The sequence below is a fragment of the Drosophila biarmipes genome, chromosome 2L (genome assembly GCF_025231255.1).
Source record: "Drosophila biarmipes strain raj3 chromosome 2L, RU_DBia_V1.1, whole genome shotgun sequence".
NCBI lineage: Eukaryota > Metazoa > Arthropoda > Insecta > Diptera > Drosophilidae > Drosophila > Drosophila biarmipes.
In genome coordinates this window covers 19618890-19645057 of record NC_066612.1, presented here as the reverse complement: position 1 = coordinate 19645057, position 26168 = coordinate 19618890, and the positions used below count along the sequence as shown (strand labels likewise).

The 26168-nt window shown below is 43.0% G+C and overlaps 5 protein-coding genes across 8 annotated transcripts in view; 2 read left to right on the top strand and 3 right to left on the bottom strand.

The window, feature by feature from the left end:
- The first annotated feature begins 584 nt into the window (after nucleotides 1-584).
- LOC108033874 (trifunctional purine biosynthetic protein adenosine-3) lies at nucleotides 585-11166 on the top strand. The gene is made up of 7 exons (XM_017108516.3): nucleotides 585-982; nucleotides 6312-6559; nucleotides 6619-7268; nucleotides 7323-7548; nucleotides 8010-8431; nucleotides 8490-9539; nucleotides 9606-11166. Exons 1-7 carry the CDS (start codon nucleotides 806-808, stop codon nucleotides 10889-10891), a joined length of 4059 nt encoding a protein of 1352 aa, XP_016964005.3. The 5' UTR covers nucleotides 585-805; the 3' UTR covers nucleotides 10892-11166.
- LOC108033236 (pupal cuticle protein) lies at nucleotides 3083-3961 on the bottom strand. The gene is made up of 2 exons (XM_017107500.3): nucleotides 3897-3961; nucleotides 3083-3816 (listed from the first exon to the last, which is right to left on the bottom strand). Exons 1-2 carry the CDS (start codon nucleotides 3906-3908, stop codon nucleotides 3274-3276), a joined length of 555 nt encoding a protein of 184 aa, XP_016962989.1. The 5' UTR covers nucleotides 3909-3961; the 3' UTR covers nucleotides 3083-3273.
- On the bottom strand, nucleotides 10944-12600 carry LOC108033873 (dnaJ homolog subfamily C member 28). Its single transcript, XM_017108515.3, has 2 exons — nucleotides 12406-12600; nucleotides 10944-12340 (listed from the first exon to the last, which is right to left on the bottom strand). Exons 1-2 carry the CDS (start codon nucleotides 12490-12492, stop codon nucleotides 11348-11350), a joined length of 1080 nt encoding a protein of 359 aa, XP_016964004.1. The 5' UTR covers nucleotides 12493-12600; the 3' UTR covers nucleotides 10944-11347.
- Nucleotides 12601-13573: 973 nt separating this feature from the next.
- Nucleotides 13574-14356, bottom strand: LOC108033545 (essential MCU regulator, mitochondrial). Its single transcript, XM_017107891.3, has 2 exons — nucleotides 13819-14356; nucleotides 13574-13751 (listed from the first exon to the last, which is right to left on the bottom strand). The coding sequence occupies exon 1, from the start codon at nucleotides 14064-14066 to the stop codon at nucleotides 13860-13862; it is 207 nt and encodes a 68-aa protein (XP_016963380.1). The 5' UTR covers nucleotides 14067-14356; the 3' UTR covers nucleotides 13574-13751; nucleotides 13819-13859.
- A 1518-nt stretch (nucleotides 14357-15874) lies between these two features.
- Nucleotides 15875-26168, top strand: part of LOC108033695 (uncharacterized) — a 32608-nt gene continuing 22314 nt past the window's right edge. For 2 of the 4 annotated variants that reach the window (XM_050885696.1, XM_044094561.2), the window contains exons 1-2: nucleotides 15885-15948; nucleotides 17480-17728. The gene's annotated coding sequence lies outside the window, so the exon portion shown is untranslated. Of the gene's footprint in view, nucleotides 15949-16289; nucleotides 16337-17479; nucleotides 17729-26168 lie in introns of those variants that run through there. The other 2 variants (XM_017108194.3, XM_017108195.3) reach the window with 2 other exon arrangements.

Here is a 26168-nt window from a genome sequence, read left to right as displayed (position 1 = left end):
AGGCCGAGCTTTTACCAGACAGAACATCTGTTGATTCGCATAGAAGACCATAACAACATATGAGGAAAAATTCCAGATCTTTCTGGCGATAATTTGCATTGCCAACGAATGATAATGATAGGCGATGCAATCTGAGCCACTGTTACATTTACCCCCAGCGATTGTTGAGTTTGGGGTCCTGAAAGGCTATCATCGTGTTTTTGTTATTTATTCGCCACTTCAACAATCGCGCTGCTGAAAACAACAACCAGAGGTGTGCACAGAGAGAAAAAGGGTACTAATGAAGGTACATATTGATAACTCTGTAATCCGCAGAAACTGGGAAATTCAAAAACTGAAAGAGTAGTTTTGGATCCCTTTATTTTGACATAACCGCATCATTCGTACCATCCAAGAGCTCATGCATACCTCGAAGAACCCGACTGTCACCCAGTGTTTTTAAGTGTATACAAAAATCGCAGACGTCCCACTGGAACCGCTCTTATCAGCCCCTGGAACCTGAACACAAACATAATCGCACGTCGGGAGGCTACGACATACCCTCACACATGTGGGCTTCTGCCTAGGCCTAGTGTTTTCGACTTCGATTCCAGACTTCAGTTGGAACAGAGGCGTCGAACCGAGCGGTTTGAGATCCGAAATCCGAGATCCGAAAGTAGCTGAAGAGCGCAAACCTACAGTCGCGTGTGCCCGCTCTCACTCTCTTGATCGCCAGGCGAGCTCAACACGTGGGCGAGCAAAATAAAGTTATTATTGCCCTGGAAACGTGATTGTTTAGTTCTTGTTGCTCCAGAGTCCCAAAAATATGTCGCAGCGCGTTCTGATTATCGGCAGTGGCGGTCGGGAGCACGCGATTTGCTGGAAACTATCGCAGTCCCCGAAGGTGTCCCAGATCTACGCCCTGCCCGGCAGCCACGGCATCCAACAGGTGGACAAGTGCCAGAACCTGGGGGCCCAGACCCTGGACCCCAAGGACTTCGAGGTAGGTCCGCTGCCCCGCCCTTGGACTGACCTCCGCTCGGGGCTTAGGTTTGCTGAACAGTCCGAGTGTGTGTGTTAATTGGCTGCGACCGAAGATTTGCAGCTGCGGATTTTCGTTTGGCTTCGCTTTGTTGCCACAGTGGTGCGCTTTTGGGGCTTCTGATCTCGGCAATTCGTGCACTGCGTGCTGGCTCAGAACTTCAATGCTGAGCGGCAGCCGTAAATCCGCAATCGAGACGCTGGCAAAGCGTTTTATTGCGTCCAATCTCTGGTAGATGCTGCGCCTTAACCCTCCGACGGGCCTTGGGGCTGCGAGTGCAAGTGCTGCTGATGAGTGATTAGCAGGTCGCTGTTGTAATTTATTGCAGGGGTTTAGTGTAAACTAGAATGTGCCATGCACATTATATGAATTATATGTTAAACGAAAAGATTAAATAAATATTAAGTAAATATTGATAACTACAGAGCTAAACATGAAATGAAGTTAACTTCGTCCAGCCGAAGTTTGTATACCCTTGCAGTTATAAAAAATAATCAATAATTTAATTAAATTGAATTCGAAATTTTTAAAAATATAAAAATGTATATTCCAATATTATAGGATAATATGTCAAAAAGCCCCAAAGCTATAATTTGTTTCATATTATTTCCCACCAGTTATCCGATCGTTCCTATGACAGCTATATAATATAGTCGTTCGATTTGATAAAATTTAACTCGAAATTCAAAACTAAATAAAAAATGTTATTTGCAAGCGTGGGAGGTTATAAGTTAAAAAACACCGAAGATATAATTTTTCAATATTATTTTACCACTAATTTTCCGATTGTTCGTTTGGGAGCTATATGATATAGTCGTCCGATTTTGATGAAATTTAATTCGAAATGCAGAACTAATTTAAAAATGTTAAATCCAAGCTTAGAAATTTATATGTTAAAAAACACCAAAGATAAAATTTTTTTATATTATTTTACCATGAATTTTCCGTTCGTTCATATGGCAGCTATATGATATAGTCATCCGATTTTAATAAAATTTAATTCGAAATTCAGAACTAATTAAAAAATGATATTTCCAAGCTTAGAAGTTAAAAAACACCGAAGATATAATTTTTTTTTAATTTTTTCACCGATAGTTCCTATGGGAGCTATACGATATAGTTGTCCGATCCGGCTGGTTCCGACTTATATACTTCCTGCAATAGAAAAAAGACTTTTGGGTAAGTTTCAGCCAGATAGCTTTAAAACTGAGAGACTAGTTTGCGTAGAAACGGACGGACAGACAGACAGGCGTACGGACAGATGGACATGGCTAGATCGACTCGTCTTGTAACGGTGATCAAGAATATATATATACTTTGTGGGGTCGGAAACGTCTCCTCCACTGCGTTGCAAACTTCTGACTGAAAATATTATACCCTCTGCAAGGGTATAAAAATATATGGAGACTTCATAAAAAAATCATTTGTGGACAATCTCGTTGATAGATCCAAATTGTGTGGGTTTTGATGTGCCCTCCAGTCATTCACTCATGCTAAGAATGGGGCTGTTAAGTTCCCCAAAGAAGGACTTTCTTAGAGATTATAAAATAAAATACATTTCCTCTATTTCTGGATTTTGTGTATCGGATGTAATTTAATTTTCAGCAATCTAAAATTATTCAAAGATACCAAAACCCCAAATTCTTCTCTCGAATTGAACATGTTTTTAGGAAATAAAAATTGACGTTTCCGATGCTGACATGAAAAGTATACAGGTGCCAGTGAAAGTAGAACACTTAACCTTACCCCTGGAACCACCAAATTTTATTGGCTTATTAGTGGAATATCCGAACCATTCCCGCAAAGTGATATTTTCTTTTAAACCTGTTTAAAATTAAGAGCTTTATCTACTTCATTTGGACTAATTAATTTTAGCAAGCAGACTCCGCAATTAGAGCGACTGCTGGATTTCTTCTTTTCTAAGCATTCAAAATGTACTCAATTTGAAGCCATTAGAACTAAGTGAAATATATATATTTGACTTGAGAACTCAACGTTTTGGGCCCAAGTAAAACCTCCAATAAATCGATCCTCATTCCACAAACTTATTCAAAAATGAAGAACTGATCGAAAGAAACTGTTATTGACAACAGACACCTTTTGTTTTCGCTTTACTTTTAGCTTACGTTTGCTTAGCACCTCTATTTATTGCTTGTGGCTTAATTAATTGTTTAGATCAAAATTCACAGATTCGCCTGGTTGACTCCTAAGAGACCGGCCCCTTCCCCGCCAAAGTTCTCGACCATCGATCATCAGTGCTTCGAAGCGCCTCGTCTTTGTCGCAGAGGTCGTAGCGTTGTCGTGGGCGGATGGGTGAGGTATATGGTCTTCGGAGTGGTGCTCGGCCGGGATCTCGGGGTCGTTGCTTCCTGGATGTTGCGGGTGTACACATTGAAGGCCGCCGCATCGTGCTCCACGGTCTTGAGCTCGCCGGTGTAGTAATCCTTTATCTGGTAGGGATGCGTTCGGATGTACTCCAGGGCGCGCAGTATGTAGTCGGGGACCTGGGGGATGTGGGAGCCAACGGGATGGTAGCCAAACTCATCGGCCACATAGTTGACACTGACGACATTGCCCTCGGGCGAGGTGTAACTATTGCCGCCCTGGATGGAAACGCCACCCAGTCCGGCTTGGGAGGCGGAAATTCCATTGGAGGTCTCGTAGGCGTACCGGTAGTTGCCATCCCGTTCCACCTGCAGCTCGTTCTGCAGTGTCCGTGTGTTGCGATCCGAGTCCGGGATGTAGGAGGCGCCGGCCTGCACCTGCGCGACGGCCAGGGCAACGATGAGGTTCACCTGTGGGGGTGGACAAGAGGCAGCCGATTATAATCCATTTTCGGGGAAATCCCAGATCGGCGGGCGGACTGGGGGCTTACAAGCAAATACATGATGTCGCGTTCGAGTTTGGTTCTAAACTGCTTGGCTGGCTCTCGGACGCTTTCGTTTTTATATCCATCCGCTCAGCGGATTTTTGGCAATACTTCGCCTCGGAAACCCAGTTGCGAGCCGACGTCTCCCAGCTCCATCTCCGCTCGTCAACACCACCGTCTTCATCTACATCATCGCTGTTGGCCGCCTTAGCCAGTCATAAATAAAATCATTTTATTTCTTATAAGTATTTTATTTTATATAGGTATCAACGACGATATTTGTCGTTGTCGCTGCAGTTCCGAAAGTGTGGGATGGTAAAATCCAGCAAAACGGAAAGAAGAGTAATTTAATGAAACATTCGTGAATGGTTATGCCCTTCTCGAAGGTTGGGGCACTTACAATTTGATATGTATTGTGGCTGATCTTGAAAGTCCCATATTGCCCGGCTCGACTTACATTCCCAAGGAACTCTAAATACCAGGGCGATCGTTGAACTGTCGTAAAAATATTAATGTACCTACTGTAGATGAAGTTAAGATTACTGATTGATAGGTCTGAAGGGTTTGGGTAATATTTATGAAAATTAGAAGTTTAGTAAAATCCGCTGCTGTTACGAAGAGATAATTAAAAGGTTGTTTAGTAATGGTTATAGAACCTTACTTTATAACTGGGATGTCACTTTTAGATTTTTATAATACGGCGTTATGGCTTGCGGGTAAATAAGGCTTGAAGGAAATGACTTCCCAATTAAAGGAACGACTTTATTACTTTAAAACCAACGAATTTGGTATACTGTTTTAGCTTTAAGAAGGCTTAATTACTTCTTGAACTTACTAGGTCTGCCGCATTCTTTGTTCTCTTTATTGGCATGGTTATTCTTAGAAATTGCATAGTCCGTTCATTAAGCTCGGCATAGTTATTCTGATAAATGATCTTCGGAGGTTCATCATCAAACATATAATTCAATCAGCTGACAGAAACTTAGACGAAATTTCCTGCTTCATCCCAGCTATCACCCGTCGGATGATACTTTTTTGGCCGACTCCGAAAAACCCGTCCGGCCAATTCAGCAAAGCGTATCTAATTCCTTACTTATCCGCAAACGAATGTGGCGGCATTCTTGTCCAAGCTCGGCGCCCCCTCCAGAGCTCGGGGTCCCATTCTCCCGCACTTAATTTGCATATAATACAGTAAATCATGAGCGCACTGTGTAAAGCATCAAGACGAAAACGTTCTAGCCAGATTTGGGAAGAGCCAGTCGGGGAATGCGAGGTTTACTTAAAATATATACTATATAATAATAAAAAGTTGTTGATCTCTCCTGTTCACTTTGTTCGTCCCATCTGTCATAAGCTGCTCCAACCTTAGTTACGGGAAATTAAAACCTTGGCCGGGTTTGCCCAATCGCTCTTAATTTGGAAAACCGAATGGCCCAATAAAAGCGTCATTTCGTGCGAACGTTCTTGAACCCTGGGAAGCGCAGCGAACCGGATGGGGATGTGGGGGTCAGGAAATCGGGATGAGTAGTCGCCCAGGTGCTAAATGGTCCGGAACGCAGCAGAGTAGCAGCTCCCGCGACACGTTCCACCAGTGCGGGGTAATCCGCCGACTCTGCGCTGGCGCCAATTCGAATTAGAGCTGAGTAACGATATCGTCGAGCTGGGAAACCGGACCAGCGATCGAGCTGGGATTAACTTGGTTTGTTGACATGGCTGACATAGCTGGCGCCTGAGTCAGTTCATCTTCCATCCGCCGAACGCAAAGACAATGCACCCCCAGACCCAGTTTAATGGCAAAACAATTAGGAAGGCATTTAGTATTTGGCGACAAATTGACGAGGGAACCGGTTGAGTACTTAGAGGAGTGTTATCTCCCACTCGGAATGTGGTTACAAAACAAGAACCCAAAAACAATGGGAATTGGCGGAGTATCGTGACCCGGTTTGATTGGAAAACCCAATTATGATCTCAAAATTTATGATTGTCTTTTCGCTCAGAGGTGTTACGATGCACTTTTCAAGACTAAGTATAAACCACGAATTTGAAATTATAACAAATTTCATCAGTGTATCAACTGTAATTAAGATTCCAATGCCAATTAAGTAATTTGATTTTTACTTTGCAAATTTGAACAACGGTTATTTGATTGTATATTTCATCACAACAGGCTGGTCGGGATTTTTATTGTTATGGATCCTAATGAATATGTTTATATTTTTCACGGGGTTCAAAATCACTTAACGTATTATATTTTTGTATTTCTTAATAACTTGCACTTAATCTTAATGGGTTACCTATTCAAATGACTTGGTTTATATTCGGTATGAAGTTATTAGTACCCTAACAAAGTATATCTGAACAACTTTCTCCCTATAAAAGAACTTTATTTGATGAAATCTACTTTTGTTCTATATTTTTCAGGCCATTGCCAAGTGGAGTAAGGAAAACCAGATCAACCTAGTGGTTGTGGGCCCCGAAGATCCCCTGGCCCTGGGACTGGGAGATGTGCTGCAAAAGGCAGGAATCGCCTGCTTTGGTCCCGGCAAGCAAGGAGCCCAAATCGAGGCGGACAAAAAGTGGGCCAAGGACTTTATGCTGCGCCATGGCATCCCAACGGCTCGATACGAGAGCTTCACGGACACGGAGAAGGCCAAAACCTTCATTAGAAGGTGTGGTATACGTTTTAGAACATGCTCACAGTGAAAGTAATGTGTAATCTATCCAACAGCGCTCCCTACCCAGCTCTGGTGGTGAAGGCCGCTGGACTGGCAGCGGGCAAAGGCGTGGTGGTGGCCACCAATGTGGAGAAGGCCTGCCAGGCGGTGGACGAGATCCTGGGGCAGCTGAAGTATGGTCAGGCGGGAGCCACTGTGGTGGTGGAGGAGCTGCTGGAGGGCGAGGAGGTCTCCGTGCTGGCCTTCACCGATGGCAAAAGTGTGCGCGCCATGCTGCCCGCCCAGGATCACAAGCGTTTGGGCAACGGCGACACTGGTCCAAACACTGGGGGCATGGGCGCCTACTGCCCGTGCCCGCTGATCAGCCAGCCTGCCCTGGAACTGGTCCAAAAGGCCGTGCTGGAGAGGGCTGTGCAGGGTCTGATCAAGGAGCGGATCACCTATCAGGGAGTGCTCTACGCGGGACTCATGCTGACACGCGATGGTCCTCGTGTCCTGGAGTTCAACTGCCGGTTCGGAGATCCTGAGACCCAGGTGATTCTGCCGCTGCTCGAAACCGATCTCTTCGAGGTAATGCAGGCCTGTTGCGGCGGACAGCTGGACAAGATTCCCCTGCAGTGGCGCAATGGAGTCAGCGCCGTGGGAGTGATCTTGGCCAGTGCTGGTTATCCAGAGACCTCCACCAAGGGATGCCTTATAACGGGTAGGGTTTGGTAACTCTTTTCGATGTTGTAAATGTTAAACACATATTTTTTAGGTCTTCCGACTGCCAATTCCCCCACCCAATTGGTTTTCCACAGCGGCCTTGCCGTGAATCCCCAAAAGGAGGCCTTGACCAACGGTGGTCGCGTCCTGATCGCCATTGCTCTGGATGGAAGCTTGAAGGAGGCTGCGGCCAAGGCCACCAAATTGGCTGGCAGTATCACTTTCTCCGGCTCAGGAGCTCAGTTCAGAACGGACATTGCCCAGAAGGCGTTCAAAATGTAATTATACATACATCATATGTGCATCTTTAACAAGACTCATTTCAAATAAAGCAAGCCAATTTACAAAACGGAAAATAAGCGGATTGCAATTAAATTTATTCTTTTGTCATATAAATTTTGGGACTAAGACCCGACCTAACCTGATCTTTTTATTTAGTTTGGAAATAAAAAATGCACTGAAGTTTTCCACTATTAAATAAAAAAGTGCCTTTCCATAAGCTCTTTTGCTCACTAAGTTCTCGTTTCTTCAATAGAATAAAGTAATGTAGTCCAAAATCTCCACTTAAAAGATTAAGAATTTATGTTATTTCTGAGTGTATAATAATAATAGTATAGTTCTATGCAAGGTCGACTCCAGTAATAAACACATTCCTAGTTTAGGGCCTGACTAGTTTTAATTTTAATCTTCTATATTTGACTCATAAACGCATCTTCTGTCTTATATTCCCCGTACTTAGAGCAACTGTCAGCTCCCCGGGATTGAGTTACAAGGACAGCGGAGTGGACATCGATGCTGGAGACGCACTGGTGCAGCGCATCAAGCCCCTGTCCCGTGGCACCCAGCGACCCGGGGTCCTGGGTGGCTTGGGTGGTTTCGGCGGACTGTTCCGCGTGAGCGAACTCAACTACAAGGAGCCAATCATTGCGGAGGCCACCCAGGGAGTGGGGGCCAAGATCCATCTCGCCCTGGAGCACGAGCTGTACGAAAACGTGGGCTACGACCTTTTCGCCTTGGCCGCCAACGATCTCCTGGAACTGGGCGCCGAGCCAGTGGCCTTTCTGGACTACATTGCCTGTGGCAAGTTGCACGTTCCATTGGCCGCCCAGTTGGTCAAGGGAATGGCCGATGGTTGCCGGGATGCACGGTGCGCCTTAGTGGGTAAGAGCACGACCAAACTCAATTGAATTCCCTCTGTAAAGTTCTGAATGTCTACCAGGTGGAGAAACTGCCGAGATGCCCTCTCTTTATGCACCCGGTCAGCACGACATGGCTGGCTACTGCGTCGGAATCGTGGAGCAGTCTCGGGTTCTTCCCCGCTTTGATCTTTACCATCCTGGGGACCTGCTCGTTGGCCTTCCTTCCTCTGGCCTCCATTGCGCCGGCTTCAATGAGATACTCACGCAGTTAGCTGCGTCCAATGTGAATCTCAGGGAGTGTTCTCCCGTCGACGGTGGCGAGGATGGCCTGACCTTGGCCCACGTCCTGTCGACGCCCACACAACTATACGTCCAGCAATTACTGCCCCATCTTCAAAAGGGCGATGAGATCAAGTCGGTGGTCCATGTGACCCATGGTCTGCTAAACGATGTTCTTCGCCTTTTGCCAGAAGGATTCGAGACAACGTTAGATTTCGGCGCCGTGCCAGTGCCCAAAATCTTTGGCTGGCTAGCTGGAAAGCTACAGCTGAGTGCGCAGACCCTTCTGGAGCGCCACAACTGTGGCGTTGGCATGGTCCTGGTCGTGCCCCAAACGAGTCAGCTATGGCGCACATCCCTGCCAGGAGCAAAAGTGCTGGGTGTCCTGCAGCGCCGATCGAAGACGAGTGGTTCTCCCGTCCAGGTGCGCAACTTTGTGGAGCAACTGCAGAAGATTGCCTCCCCGTTCGGTGGAGTTGGTAAACGGGAGCTGCCCGAGGAGCTCAAGGAACTCCCTGCCAGTAGTAATGTCATAGATCCTCGCCAAGATTGCTTTGAAAACGCAGCTGGACATCGGCTCACACGCATCCCCAGCCGCTACAAGGATCCCATTCTCATTCTGGGCACCGATGGCGTGGGCACCAAGCTTAAAATAGCCCAGCAAACGAAGAGGAACGCCAGCGTCGGTATCGATCTGGTGGCCATGTGCGTCAATGATATCCTGTGCAATGGTGCCGAGCCCCTTAGCTTTTCCAGCTACTATGCCTGCGGCCAATGGCAGGAGAAGTTGGCCAAGGAGGTCCATTACGGAGTCCAGGAGGGTGCTCGGCAGGCCAACAGCAGTTTCATTGGTAGGTGGTTTTTCTGGTCTTCCGAAGATAATTACTATATGCTAACCTTTGTGTGATCCCCTCCAGCCTCGCACAGTGCTGCTCTGCCGCTGCTGTATGGTCCACAGGTCTATGACCTGGCTGGTTTTGCGTTGGGCATAGCTGAACGCTCCGGGATCCTGCCCCTTTTGGAGGAAATTCAGCCAGGAGATGTGCTCATCGGCTTACCCTCGTCCGGTGTCCACAGCAATGGATTCAGCCTGGTTCACGCCGTTCTCAAGCGAGTGGGTTTGGGTCTGCAGGACAAGGCGCCCTTCAGCGTCAAGACGCTGGGCGAGGAGCTGCTGGTGCCCACCAAGATCTATGTGCAGGCACTTTCCAACCTGCTGGCCAGAGGTAACCATGGCATCAAGGCTCTGGCCCACATCACCGGAGGAGGTCTCAGCGAGAATATTCCACGGGTGTTGCGAAAGGACCTGGCCGTACGCCTGGATGCCAACAAATTCCAGCTTCCGCCCGTTTTCGCCTGGCTGGCGTCAGCCGGGAACATCAGTTCCACTGAGCTGCAGCGCACGTACAACTGCGGATTGGGAATGGTGCTGGTGGTGTCCCCCACTGAAGTGGAGGCGGTTCTCAAGGAGTTGCGCTATCCCCAACGAGCTGCTGTTGTCGGCGAGGTGATTGCCCGCAAGGATCCGAAGAAACCTCAGGTGGTAGTTCAGAACTTTGAGGCATCATTGACCAGAACCCAGAAGATTTTATCCCAGCCTCGGAAGCGAGTTGCTGTTCTCATCTCGGGAACCGGCAGCAACCTGCAGGCTTTAATAGACGCCACGCGGGACTCGGCACAGGGTATCCACGCTGACATAGTGCTAGTCATTAGCAACAAGCCGGGTGTCCTGGGTCTGGAACGAGCCAGCCAAGCTGGCGTACCTTCGTTGGTCATCTCCCATAAGGATTTCGGCAGCCGGGAGGTGTACGATGCGGAGCTGTCGCGACATCTGAAGGCCGCTCGCGTGGATTTGATTTGCCTTGCCGGCTTCATGCGCGTCCTGAGTGCTCCTTTCGTTCGGGAGTGGCGTGGACGACTGATTAACATCCATCCCTCGCTGCTGCCCAAATTTCCGGGTCTGCATGTCCAGCGGCAGGCCTTGGAGGCGGGCGAGAAGGAGTCCGGCTGCACGGTTCACTTCGTCGACGAAGGCGTCGACACGGGAGCTATTATAGTTCAGGCCACTGTTCCCATTTTGCCCGACGACGATGAGGATTCTTTGACGCAACGCATCCACAAGGCTGAGCATTGGGCTTTCCCAAGAGCACTGGCTCTTTTGGCCAGCGGAGCAGCTCGGCTTGGTCCCGAGGAAAGCCAGTAAATAACTCAAAAATTAAAGGTGTGCTTAATAAGCCTGACAACTTTCATGGAAATCACGGTTGAATTTAATTCATCTATTTTTGTATTTCAAGTATAATTTGTAACAAACTCGAACTTTTATAGAAATTCGACTATATTTAGATTAACAATAGTTTTTAGGTTAAGACTGCATATGTTTTACAAAAATAATAACCATTATTTACAAAAATTGGTATACGAATAACGATAACTTGTCTTTAAAAGGTTGGCAAACAAATAATAGAATCTTTAAATGAATTCAGTCTCATTACAGCTTATCGGGAATTTAGAATTAATTGGATTGGGTTTTCATGAGTTCTATTCAACATTCAACAAAAATCAAATAGCATCACAATTGAAAATATTTCAGAACTAAAATTATCTGTGTCACACATTTATCTACCTCTAATATCACATTTTAACGATCACACATTTTCCTTTACAATAGTTTGCTAATTAAAGAAAAGAGGCTGGTAATATTGCTTCCCTGATTCTCCATACTACTTTTGGCCCTAGCACTCACTTCGGGTCTGATTACGTTACGCTGCAATGCCGAATCCTTGAATATGGGTTCCGCCATCCTGTCGAGGTTGAGGCGAAAGAACTGGTTCTCCAGAATGGGTACTATTAGATTGTACTTGTCGATGAGCTTGTTTAGTTGCTGGACATCCTCCTTTTGCTGCTGGGTGAAGGCTTGCCAGGAGGCCAAATCCTCTGGGCGCTGCAGTGGCCATTCACCGTAGTATATGCGCTCCTTTCGCAACTTTATCTTTAGCTCGGCGACCGCATCGCGAATATCCTTTCCAAGGCTGATCCACTCCGGCGTGAAGCCATTGTCCAGCATGATCTTGTTCAGCTTATGAGTGGTGAAGTCCAGATAGGGATTCTGCGACTGGGCAGCGGACAGTGGCTTGCCTGAGCCGTTGAGGTTGTTAAAGTCACCCTTGGACATGGCCTCCTGGATGAGATCCTCGACCACCCGGTCAATGCCGTACTTGGTCTTGATGGCATGCCTGCGAAAGTGGTTGCCGCCTTTGGACATCAGAGTTTTCTCTCCAGCAGCCGCCTTGTCTATGCGGTGCTCCAGGACGCGTTCCTGAGCCTTCATGGCGCGCACCTGCTGGTACTGTTTCTGGCGCTGGAAGGGATTGCCCATGCCGATGCCTTCGTTCGAAAGATATTGCCGGTGCTGCGGAGCCGTGTGCTTGATGTCAAACTCCATGGCCTCCTCCTCGTCCTCCTGGATGTTGCGCCTGCCTTTTGCAAATTTCTCCTGCAGGACCCGGAAGGCCTCGTCCACCTGCTGAAAGCGCTCGGCACTGGCCTCCTCGGTTCCCGAATCAGGATGCACCCGCTTGACCAGATCCAAGTAGGCGTGGCGCACGGTGTTCTGGTCGGCCGACTCGTGCACGCCCAGGATGCGGAAGCATTCCTATTGATCGGAGGGGGAATATTGCATAATGTCTGGGGGAACTAAGAGATATTGTATGATCTTACCACATATACCTCTTTGCGTTTCAGGTGCAAAAAGCGGGCAAATCTGAAGGCTGTGCTTCCAGAAAACAAGCTTCCTGCCAGCCACATTTTTAACTGCTCTTAGGTTTATTTTATAATATTTTAGGGACTTTTAAGCCTGACGTTCAATGCAATTCTCCTATTATTAACATTTGTTTATGTTTTCGGGCCGATCAGCTGATGGGAAAATATATGAGCGTGTACTAGTATTAAAATACTGCACACGTAGAAAATGTTTATTTTTAGTATTTCTGAAATACGGTCTCACTCAGGGATCCGTAAGATTATTTAGACGTTGACATTTAAATTTTCAATATTTTAAAAATCTGAAAAAGACGAACATCGATTGTAAAATGAAAACCGATTTTTATTTTAAATTTTAATGCGGCAGGTAAACGCAATAGTCAGGATAAACACATTAAATCGAGTTTTAATGATATGTGGATGATATGATTGACATTTAAATTTTCAATATTTTAAAAGTCTGAAAAGACGAACATCGATTGTAAAATAAAAACCGATTTTTATTTTAAATTTTAATGCGGCAGGTAAACGCAATACTCAGGATAAACATATTAAATCGAGTTTTAATGATATGTAAATATTTAAGTTTAAAAAATGTTATAAAAGAATTCTTGAAAATGTAAGTATAAGTTTAAAAGATTTTTTTTGTAAAAATTAAACTATTATTATTTAAATTGCACTCGTTTAAGAGGATAATATAACCAGATATCAGTTTAACAATAAATAAATAAAAGTAAGTTTAAAAATGTTCAGGTAACAATGTGCTTGGTAGAATGTTGAAGCTATTGAAGTTATTTTAGTTTGTTTTCATTTGCTTCAGTTTATGCGTGTTTGCTCTCAGTGAATGTCTAACCCAAATCTACAAAATTTCCACGCTTACTAGAATTACTTACTGCAATTAGAGTCTGGCGATGACCAAACCTGCGGGTAAGCAAAACTCATTTGCAATTCAAGAAACCATTCATGCTCTACATAGACTGCACATTAAAGTTGGTTCTATGTGGGTTACATTGTCTTAATTAAGAATTATTTAACAAGTTGACCCACACTTAAGGAGATATTCAAGAGAAGAACCAAAGAAGATTCATTCTTCAAAGAGAAAATAAGTGAATCTCAAAGTTTGAACTCCTTTAACCAAGAATGTATCATAATATATATTTAATGTCACAAACTTGTTTGATTTTGAACACGATGGAATAATTATGATTCAATTGATATGGCGGACTTACTAGCCCGATTTTAATTTGGTTACCGGTCTGGTAAGTTGCTTGCGATATTTTTCTTTTCGCAGCTTCCCGTTTGGCCTGTTTGATGTGGTACATTAGCATATTTACGAACAGGATGTGCACAGGTTTGCTCCAAATTCTTTACCAGGTTAACGAAGTCGCAGAACAACCTGTGCCACGGATATTCTATTCATCATCTTCCGAAATATCTGGCGCATACAGATCGAATACCTCAAGGAATTGGGCCATCTTCTTGCCCAAATAGCCGCCCAATAAAATGCCTGGTATGACGGTGACCGCGATACCAATATAGATGTACTTTTTGCTTCGCTTTGGTATTTTTATTTTATCCAGCTCTTTAAAGTCTTTGAAGTCGTCTCCATCAAATGGCATTCTTGATAATTCAATTTGGGTAGCTGCTAAAGTGTGTTTGTTGGGGAATCGAATACAACATTGTTCTGATGGAAATGTCAAGACTTTCTCCGGCCAAATCGGGCAGGCACGCCCCAGAACCTAAACTCGGACCCAAAACCCTCATCGGAATATTCGAGTGTGCGCCCTATATGGCACTTCCGTTCTGGTGCCTCAACCGACTGATTTTGTCAACCGTCTGATTGTCCCTCTTCAATTGGCTTGTCTACATTTCCGTCTAAGGAAGGGTATTGTCTTTCATTTTAATATTTGACCTCTTGTGTACTCGTTTGCTGATTAACGGAGCGTAGAAAGGATGATCAAGGTGAAAATATTTATGTTTTTAAAGCGTAATTACAGTGCTTGCTTCCTCAAATTTTATTATCTAACATTTCAGCATCAGCAAACAAGAAAACCTTTTTCTTTCGTTTCCTATAAATTAAAAACAGTTTAAGTTGCACTCACAAAATCATGATTTGTTGTTTTCAAAAAGGAAGTAAGAATTGACCCTTTGAAGATGGATTGATGCGAGTCTAATGGAAGGTTTTACCCGATAATTATATAATTTCGTTGTGCTAATTGCATCGTTGCATCTCTAAGAATCACTAAAATGTTTCAATGGTATGCGTTTTTGTATTTACGAAAGAAGTAAAGTGAAAAATGTAGTTAATCATTTTTATTGATTTGATGAAAAGATATGATGAACTGGCATTAGAGCACTCAATCAATATTATTTGTAAACTTAGATTTCGGAAATCCAAAATTACCGGGTTACTTAACATTTTATGGTTTTTGTTTAATATTGAAAAAAAATATTAAAACCATAAATTATAACTCGAGTTAAAAATAAATTTTTAAGAATTTCAAGCTGATTTCAGATCAGGATTGTTATGAAAGCCCTTTTTAAGCCCCTGTTCCCATAAGCAGAAACCTCTGTGGTAAAACCCACCATAAACTGCACATGTTCTGTGAAATTCTGAATAGTTGTTTTAAGAACAAGTCGGCTGTCCCGTGTAATGTGTAGAAGTGACGTAAGGTTATAAAACATCGGAAGAATCTTTATTTACTACCAATATTGATTGAACGAATGACCTTACCAGACGGAAAAGGATAGCAAGATATAGAAAAAATGGCATGAAAAGGATTTCATAAATGTACGTGCAAAAACCTTCTTTTATGACTTGTTCTTAGAGCCGGTTTCCTTTTGGTTTTTCCGTTAGCCATTAGTGTATTCCATTTCCGTTTGGCATTTCGCACGTTTCACACAGTTTATGGCCCAGTCAGGATGGTATGGCTAATTTACAAAAATAATGTGCAAAGAAAGGCCAGTAAACAACCACAGAGGAACAGTAGCAGGCAAGATGTGCCAAGGATTTCAAGGGGTATGTGTAACAATCCCACTTTTATGGTCCACTCCACTTTATTGGTAAACCCTTTTGGCAAGTTCGTTGCTTGAGTCTTTCGTTTACCGCTTCCGTTGCGCGCGAATGTTTGAAAACAGTCAGCAACCCCGAAGCGAGGGGAGGGTAAAACCCACCCACCTACGATTGCACATGTCCCGGGCCATTAAACAGAATTTCCCGGAAACGGGGACGGCTAATCCTGTCGAGGCGCGGCAGCCCACGTAGTTGGCCAAAAACGGTGCACTTTAGGTAGCATTTCTGCGGCGAATTCGCTTGCCGGCTAAGATTACCGAGCCGCCTTTTCAGCCGAATTCGACGGCGGCGACTAACGATCGGTATGCCGATAAACTCGAATAGAAACCCAAGAAATCGGAAGCTTTCGGGGCTCAGTATGCCTTCGAGTGTGGCGCGTTTCGGACGTTAAGAGGCTGCGGCGAACCCGACTCCGAATCTAGACAAGTGTATGTATCGAATCGACTGGGTTCCAGTGAGTTAGTGAGTGAGAAAGCCGTTAAGAAGTCTGCGAAGAAAGGAGAAGGCCAGAGACCCGCATAAGCCATAGGCAAATCTGTAAAGCGGGCACGTTGAGCCGTATCTTTTCCCTCGCCAGTCCTACGTTTCTACCTATTGCCGATCGGCTATAGCTCTCTGCCTCTACCTTCTTTCGGTCTTCTGTTTTTCTGGCCCGCTCTTCGCCTTTCTTGCCTTTTTTGCTGTCGTGTCTTGTGGTCTTTTGGTCTTTCGTCTTGAGCGTGTGTGCGTGGACTGGGACCTCAGGTGCAGTAAGCCGCGTTGATTTTGCTGAACGAGTTTCAGTCTGAGTTTGGCCTTCGTGTGGTACAGTACATGGTACAGTAAACGCTCCCCGGATCTTCAGATCTCTTTGTGTCCTATAACAATAAGTGCTGTGAATGTATTTGGCTCGAAACTGGATTTTATTCGATTGTTTTGTGTTTGATTTTGTGCCTCTGTGTATGTTTGTTGGCTAGCGAAAAAAGGATTGCTGTGCATTTCAATGGAGGCGCGTGCTTGGTTCGTGTGTGCCGCAGGAGGAAACTGACCATTAAATAAGAGGAATTTTAACTAAAAATAAAGTGGAATGGATTAACAACATTGAGGACCAATCTACAAAATCAGTGAATAAAAATTACAATAAATGGAGGGGATTTCAACAGTTATTTCAAGATTTTCCCAATAATATTAAAAAAACAGAAAGCTACTAATGTTTTTATGACGTTTTTTAGCCAACAAAGTTAGTTGAACTTGTGGTATAATTTGTTCTTCTACTTCTTCTTATTGTGAGCCGTTCGGCTTTTACCAGTCCATTAACTTGTCTGTGCCTTTTGCACTTTACTTTGTTAACTGACATTAGACTACCTGTGTGAGTAAGTAGTCCATCTATAGGGAGTAATATACTCGGGTACTCACTTCACATGCCAGCTGCGCATTTACGCTCCCATTAACCGGGTAGAAATAACCAACATACGGGAAAAAGAAGCAACAATTGATGGCAGAAGCTGGCCAACAAGTGTTTTGCGCAAGGGTCAAAAGAAATTACAAAAAAGTTCATGAAAATAAGAGCTAAGGGTTAAAATTGATTCACAACTTCAGTTAGGTAACTTACGAAAAGTATGTGTCCTAAGTCATTTGTTTGCTTTTTCAATCTCAGAGCAAGAATTATTTTGGGCTTATCCTCACTCGGTTTTCACCTAATTATCATAAATATTTCTTCGAACATTTGGTGAGCTCAAAACCAAAATGTTCCCAACCCATTTCGAAGACGTGCTCAGACTTGTGACGAGAATTCTGGGCTTAACTTGTTTCGGATCTCTTTCACGGCATGCATAATTAAGCAGACCCAATCCCATTAGACTATTAGACTATAGATAGTCAGGCTAGCCGATCCGATCATAAATTACATTTATGTGACGCGTTTTAATTTTTCTCAGCTTTTGTTTCTTAACTTTAATCAATTTAAATATCTCCCTGCAGTGCAACACTGGCCTTGTACTTTAAAAAGTATAAATAAATATAAAGAAAATAAGAGCACCAAAGAGTTGCCATTAAAAAACTGACACCGCCGCTGTCGGGAAAGGGAAAAACGTCGTTGTTGTCGCTGTTGTTGACCTCAAGGATAACCAGCTGAAATGCCACATAAATTGGAATACTGAGCATTCGCGAACGATAAATATCGAACCCGTATAGTGGTTATATACACAGCTACAGCTGCATTCATAAGAGGTGAGTTGCATATTGAAATGGCTGCGAATAAGCCGGAGAAGAGTGGAGAAGTAAAAAGTCGACATCGGTTGGGAGATTATATAGAGATTAGGGTAGAATATATAGATGACGTTATATTCTTCTGCTTTTAAGCTGACATCATTACATTCCTTCACAAACAAATAAGTTCCAACTATCAATCAAAGAGGCACAATTAGCTAAAAACCCATTTCCAGACACGCCTCATTTTGACATCAGTCATTGCGCAAATATGCGATTATATATTTTGTATAGCCACATATACAGCCGTAAACAATGCCATGCTTTCGTTTTATCCAACGATTTGCAATTAAACTTCGCTTTAATTGTGTTTAAATAATTGATTGACTGCAGTGATTGAGCAAACAATTGCTCCGTCGAGTGTGGTTATGGTACAGGCCAAGTAAAGCCATATAGATCCCCACTTAGCCATAAAAAGTAGCACACTCCAACAATAAGAACAATTTCTTTTACTTTCTATTAAACAAAACCCTGAAAAGCTTCGATTGTCTGTCGGCCGTGTCTGACGCGCCTTTGTTGTCACATTCATTCAATAAAGGCCAAGTCGAGTTCCCCGCGCACCCGTATCCCCCAAAAAACTCCCTCGAGAAGTCGAAAAGCGAGAGCTACCCAAACAGTTAACCTCAATTTCAAGACGCACTCGGCGCGCTGTTGTTGTTGCTTAATAACAGAAACCGAAACAAACCACAGAAATAGTAAGGTAGAAATTTCACTAAACTCAAAGTGAAAAGCAGAACAAATGACGTACAAGACTGAGGCAGCAAAAAACCTCTCATCACATCTGTAAACAACCCACAAAAATGCCGTGTTTGCTCTTTATTTCGTGGGTGGCTTTTTTGGCAAAAAAAGCTATTTGCCAAATATAAATAAACTAGTTTCTTTATGGAAATCTGTGCCATGATTAAGGAATCTCTGTAAAGATGAGTTCTACTTAAGTCATTTCCATAACTTAGCAAAAAGTATCGAAACGGGTAAAACTCGTTTTAGCGCGTGCTTTATGGCTCAAGTCGCTATGGCTTAGTCATAATTTGTATATTGGTATTTTGTTCAGGTCATCTAAACGGAAGTTGTGGCTAAAAATGTTTGCTAACAGTTGATAGTGATTGCAAACTCCAGAAGTGAAGACAAGTTTGTTGCCCAAGTCTTTTGTTTTGCGGCGGTTTTTACTGGAAAAATACCACAAATATTTTAAAAGGAAATTAAGCGGATTAAGTAGAACCTCAGAATTTATTTCCTTTAGACATAGTTCAAAGCCTTTGGCTTATATGGCCTAATCCCCGATTTCGCAGGAATCAAAACCTGTGAGATCGCCGAAAAGTTATCTATTATTTTGGCTATGACGAGTGTAGGATAGAATTTTTGACCTTTTTGGAAGGTTGATGATTTCCAGCTGATGCCAAAGTATCGGCAGGTAGACAACTACAAACACACCCTAAAAAACACAATAACAATGGGAACGTTCAGAAATTAATTCACAGCAATCACAGGTAAAGAACCTTTTCTAATTCTTCACCGAAAGTGCGAGAAGTCATTTGAAATTAGTGGAAGAAAATGCATTATGGGTCTAGTTTAGGGCTGATGGATCCACGGCATGGTTCACAAGAATGACAAATCTCCTGCCACATATCAAGTGTCAGTTGGCCATTAAAAGAAAGAGGAATTTCTGGGCGTAGTCTGTGTTAATCTCAAGAGAGATCCATCAGTTAGCTGATCCCTGGCTTGGTTTAAGATCTCTTCCGACATGCGAGTAACTTATTATAGACGGAGATGGATGTTCCCTGCATGTCTGGCCACCATCAAATCATTAAATAATTATAACAATTTGATTTGGTCAATAATTTTCTAATCAACAACTCTTTCCCGGTAACGAAAGTTTTCGTTTTTGTGATTTGTGATTTGTGATTTTCAATTTTGTTTCGTATTTTTTTAAATTCTCAACTTCCGTCTCTGTGGCAGTGAAAGTGCCTACAAATACCACACTCATTCTAAAAGCGAATTAATGGTCATCTCGGAGCTCTCTTTTTCTCTGCGGCAAAAGCAGCTTAATCACGTTGAAAAGCAGTTGACAATTTCATAAGTTTTCCTAGGTGGGCGCTTTCACGGCGCCATCTGCCATTGCTCGTCGATTAGTTACAATTTCCACAAATTTTTTTTATTTCTCCATCTCCATCTCCATCTCCGTGTTTGTGTGCGTTTTCTGTTCTCTTCTCTTATTGTGAGAATCGTGTGGAAAAGTGGAGCTCACTGGCCGGGAAAAAGCGAAGCAAAACAAAAAACATTTGACGCTGTCATTGCCGACAATTGTTAAAAATAGAAAAAAGTGATCAAGCTTAGTCAGTTGAGCCGAACAGTAGAAATGCCCACAGAGCTCCGCATTTATAATCGAGTCGAGTTATCAAGTTTCATCTTCCAGCTTGCAATTCTCCCAAGCCCCCTCCGCCATTCACTTTCCGACTGTCTGGGCCTTAAGCTGCCGAATCTTCAAAATATAATTCACATGACTGCCGCTCAGCGCATACATACCCAAAACACAATGATCTCCCAGACGGTCTGACTTTTGACTTTGGTGTGCATAGCTCTCCTAACCTGTTTTTTGGCTTGGTTGCTCTTGCCTTTTTGGTTGCATTCTTGACGGCTGCTTTTCCTTGAGCCACGCAGCTTAGGTCTTCGGTTCCACAAAGTCGCCAGCCAAAACCAAGAATTAAGAAACTGATACTGGGCCTGCGGGTTTTAGTGTGCGATAGTGATACTCTGGGAGAAGATATCTTTGAGATTCATTAGGCACGGCTTATTAAAATAATTTTTTGTAATTTTGAAGGAGAAGAATTGGCAGATTTCTATATTTATATAAATTGTGTTTTATTCTAACTTCATAACATGTTTATACAAGGTTTATAAAATTGAATACATAATAAAGAGTTATAACGTTAAGATTTTTTAATTTCTTCTTAAATAATTTATGAAAACAATAATTTAAAATATTATTTTTTGACAAAAAACTATCAAAAATTTATTTAAATAAAATAATATGAAAATGTCACATTTAATTAGGAAGCCTAAGGAATCCTAAGCTGTTGTCAGAGAAATCCGTGGTCGTTGCTTTTGATGATTCAATTTCTTCTTGGCTGTTTTGATAGCACTTCAAGATATCACGGGCGTGCCATCATTCCCCTGGTTGTTATTTTTATAGCCCCTTGTTGAGTTCATTTTGGCATTTCGGTGGGTGTATTTGTGTTTCAGGCGAGGTGCGGCCCATTGCACATTTCAGCATTTGGGCTTCTTCGCTGGAGCAAGTCATTCGGTTTCAGTTACAAAACCATCAGCTTGCGGCATGGAAAAACAAAATTTTTCCTTGTCTATTTACGAATTAAATATTAATTGCAACCATCACCCACTTCGGACCCCCGGAGCGCTACTTGGCTATTTTTCTTGTTTTCAGCTTGTGAAAGTGTTGGCCGGTGGAAAGCACTTGACCATTTTGTGCCCAGCTTTCGTCGGCTTCTCTATACATGAATGCTTTTGCCGCTTTGGCTGTGGCAAGTTACCCGAAAAAGATAAATACAAATATGAGTGTGGTAAAAAGTTTCTGTTGGCTGGCTTCGGTCGAGGAAAAGAGTTTCGATGCGAAAACGAGCAAGTTAATTCACTTGGCCATACCATTAGGTGACCAATAGATAAACCACAGAGCAGCCCTTCATAGCTCATTAAACAATTTTATGTTTCTTAAAGCCTCATTGGTCTGGCCACAAACATTTCTGTAACCCAAATACCAAAGCATTCAAAGCAACACAATACCAAACCGCTTACATGCCACAAACTCCGAAACTAGTTCATTGGGTCCCGCCACCGATCGGCCAGCTGCCCAGCTGGTTTTCCATCTCCCCGATCTCCCCGAGCTGTGCTCCCTGGGGCCTCGCTACCTGACCATCGAAATTAAACAGAAATTTTTATGTTCAGCCGAAAGATCAATAGCTGCAAGAGGCAAGAGAAATCACGAGGTCCGAAAGAACAGAAATTAACATAAAAATCTGGTTTTATCAGAAGGTCTCTCTTATTTCCCCATGATGCCTTTGGAGTTCCATAACGGTTGCTTGTAGTGAGAGTGATTCTGATTGGAGAAGAAACAAAACATGCCGCGTTCCTGTTTCTGATTACAGAAGTATACTTAATTTTAATGTGTTTAAACAATATTAGTTACCTGCTTCTTCTACTTAATAAGTAAAGTAAATCAATTGATATACGATAAATATTCATGTGCACTTTAAACACCGAGGTTGTATTCGTATATCTTTTTAAAGAACTACTCTGTTGAAAAATTTAATAGGCTATTGAATGAGTTTTAAATCAGCACCAAATGATCTGGATAATACAATTGGACAAATTACCTTAGTTTCTCATGGAGAAGTATCAATTGACTTAAAAGAAACCAATGCTGCATTTATTATACATTAAGCTGTCTAGTCCAGATTGATCTAATCGGCCTGTTTGCTGTCACATGATTAATGTTTCTCTAACCAATCTCAATTGAGACTCGAGCACCAATCAACTTACAGCCTCTGCGGATCTCCATTTCATTTAACCACTTCAGAGTATGACTCTCTCTGTAGGCATTTCATCCTCGTTTTAAGTCCCAGTTTCCCTGCAATAGCTTCCTCCTCACTCCTTGGCCACGCCAACAGCCGACTGACATCGAAAACCAAACTCAATTTGGCAAAAACCAATTGACCTTCAGGCCAAAAGAAATCAAAGTAAAATAATATTTGGTCATTAGTTGGGCAGGCGGCGCAAAAACTGGAAACGTGTTTTCCTCCAACATCGATTTGTGTGGCCAATATTGGGATAAGCGAGGAAAGCACAAAAACAAAAGGAAAACCAGCGGCGTAAAACACTGAAAAACTGCTCCCCAGACAAGTGCGCAAGTGAAAGTCCCGACTCCACTGCCTTGGTGGAAAACAGTGGGCTCGTGTGAAGAAGATGGTGGCCAAATGCGAAATGGAAATGGAAAACTTAAACGCTGTCTCGCCAAAAAGGCAAACAAACCGGCAGCTGCAGCTGCATTTCCAATCACCAAAATCGAAACCAGCGGCACCAAAAGTTAACCAGAAATTATGTGCACCCCGTTTGACTTTTACCATTTGCTCAACTTAGTCATCATTTTAAGGTTTTCGTTTTGATTTAGCCCGTGTTTTTCGTTCGCTGGCTGGCTAAATGTCGAAGGTGTCATCAATAATGGCGGCATGGTAAGCCATCGGCAACCGGTTTGTTCACAGATCGTTCAGTTTTCTTGTTGATACTCGCTTTGCATACATGTGTGTGCTTAGAAAATATTTGAATTTTGATTGCGGCCGACGGGCAGCCATGAGTCTTTTCCACACTTCTGGCTATGGATTTTCCCCCTCGCCCTGCGTTCGATGGCAGCTCGATTGCGAAACTTACAGCTTCGATGCGGATGGAAAAGGTTTTTCATGTTCGCTGTTGCCCAAGTCTTTTGTTCTCTCCATGCTGGCGATGATGAGTGGTTCTTTTGTCCGGAGGCTGTCAAGTTCGTTGCCTAAGTCTTTCGTTTTTCGGCAGGTGGTTGCACTGCGGGGCTGTCCTCTGACCCGAAAATCTATTGGAAATCACACTCAGGCTAATCAGTACATTGAATAAATTTAATTTTGCTATCTCCAGCTTAATCAACATTTAAACGGTCAGTCATGGCTGTTACGAAAAGCAACTTCCCATGCCGCCCATTTTAATGCTAATTTTTTCGGTGAATCTTTCGAAACGATTGTTAAACCACAAGATTGGCTTAAGAAAGATACACCGATATCACAGCCAAATCAATGGGCAATAAAATACAGACACTAAATCAAATATACCTTTCACTCTCATTGGTCTTTTTCCTATTTACAAGTTAAATGGGTGGTAATTTTCCTTTTTTTATTACTTATTGGCCAAGCCGACATTTGCATATCGGGAATGTAATCGGTTACAGCTTGCGGTGTGCGAAATATTGTTTGCTAATGCTTCGTAAGCCTCTTGACTTCGTTCGTGTTGCCATCATTAGCTGAGATTATATAAGCTTCTGGCCAAATATTTTCCAGGGTGTTGACTTCTGACGTTTTTGGTTTGTGTTTTCTTTTCCATAGGCTATCAATTATGAAATAAGTTCCGTTGATGAACATAATTTATTACAGTTAGGTACATTCTCTTTGGAATGAATGAAGACTAAAACTATTCGGTTTTTTAAAGCATTAATTGTATATTTTTTGTTTAAAAAGTGTTCTAGTATTAGCATTTATTAATTAATTAACTTTAAAGAAAAAAAAGTTAAAATAACAGGCTAAAGCTGTTAATATTTTTTGGGAATTCATCATGTTCCCACTGTTATTATTAATATTATCTCAACTGCAGATTTGAATATTAAATTTTGAATAGTTATGATGTTTAGCCTTCAATGGACTCGCTGATTTCACAGTCGGCTAATGACAATGGTGTCTTTGGTTGGGTCAAAGCCTCCCACGCCCAAGTCCCCGCCTCCTTTTCCTGCGGTTTGTGTGTGTGCGGTTCATTAGGCAGCAAAGTAAATAAATGTTGGGTAAATCTCTGTAATTTTTGGCGCCATTCCGTTGAACTGCTGCCGCAGCCTAGACCCGAGTTGACTTCAGTTTAAGTTGGCTTTATGCGACTTGGCTCACACCCACACGAAAGGGGTTTTCGTGTTGGCCAAGTGGATAAAGAGTGACAACAACAATGGGCACACAAATACAGTTAGCTATCGAACAAGCTGGCTGTTTGCCGGCTGCAAGTTGCTTTCTGGGCCAAGCCGCATAGCCAACTAATTGCACAAAAAATGCGGCATGCGGCTCGCTGCTTGCGGCTTTTCAGGCGGCAGCTGCAGCTGAAGTTTTCAACTTTAAACTAAGAAAACCCCAGACGCCAGACTTGGGGGCAAGGAAAACAACGCATTGCATAATTCATTGCCCTTTTGCTTATATTAGTATTGTAATTATTTTGATCTCCGAGCGTCGAGCGTCGAGAGAAATAAACACAAACAAGAGTTGCCATCGCTATTTTTCTTAATTAGCGCTGAGTGGTGCGTGCAGTCTTAGCTTACTTGCAAATTATTTTTTCTGTGTTTTTTCTTCAATAAAAGCCGCCAAGACCTGTCTGGGGGTATAAGCTGCTTTTCAATGGCTTTTTATTCATTACTCTTTTTGTTGTTACTGTTTTTTTGGGTCTAAGCCTTTCATTCGCATGCAATAAAGTTATCTAACGTTTCGACGTTGTGCTGATGTTGGTGTATCTCATTGCAAACGAAACATGTGGCAGGGCGTTTGCCTTCGCGTTTGACTAAATTTTAAGCCGAGATTGAGATTTCTCTCAGAGACAATTTGCGGAAGTTGTTAATGGACTTGGTCTGCGACTGGTCTGGGTCCAGCCACTGGGGTTTCGTATTTCAAATGCAGTATCTACACACTTTGTCAATCAGCACTACATATAGGTATCCCTTGACTTAGCCAAACAAAAGACTTAGGCAACGAACATGAAAGTTAAGTTATGAAACATAAAAAATGCAGAGCCTATGAAAAAGATAGGAGGCCTTATTCGCAGGTGTATAAGTTAGTAAAGTTCAAGCATTTTCAGGTCGCAGTCCTCACCCCCAAATGAAATGGCCTTAATCCAGCAAGTTCAGTTAGCAGGCAAATACAAATAAAAACTGTATCAACATGCAACTGTATATCTCGGCGTTAGCTAGTCTATAATTACTTGACAATAACGGCAACCTTGCGACTCGATCTCCGTTTACAAAGCCCCACCCCACCCTAGAAACCCCAGACACCTCAAACACCCCGGAGCCACTTTACTTGGCTTTGGATATGAATGAAAAGTCACACACAGATCGCACGACTGCAAACAAGTTCAGACGCAATCGTGATAAATGGCAGTCGAATCGGAATAACCTTAAACTTTGGGTTGCTCCCCATATAATAATATCTAACCCAATTTTGTCTGTGGCTGACCACTATTTTTGAGTACAGGGGGATAAAGGTGAATTTATTATGAGGTTAAAAACTAATTTTAAGCATATGACAAGCTATCATCTCTCAAATGAGCGGTAATAAAAAGGTTAGAATACAGAAATCCCGCAGTTTTAGATGTTTAACATCATTCTCTTAGTCAACATTAGGAATTCCCCTTTCAGTGTTTATAATTAATGTACGTCTTCGTGAAAGTCATCTTCCAAAAATTCCATTCCCGACTAGAAGCAACGCACTAAGACGAGCATTAGCTTTATTTTTGGCTCAACCAAACGACCTCGAGAGGAAAGAGGTGTTCGATAAGCGAGAATATTCAAATTCTTTTGCAAACTGCGGTCTGCGGACTTCTCGAGAAACTTTCTAAAACCGCATTC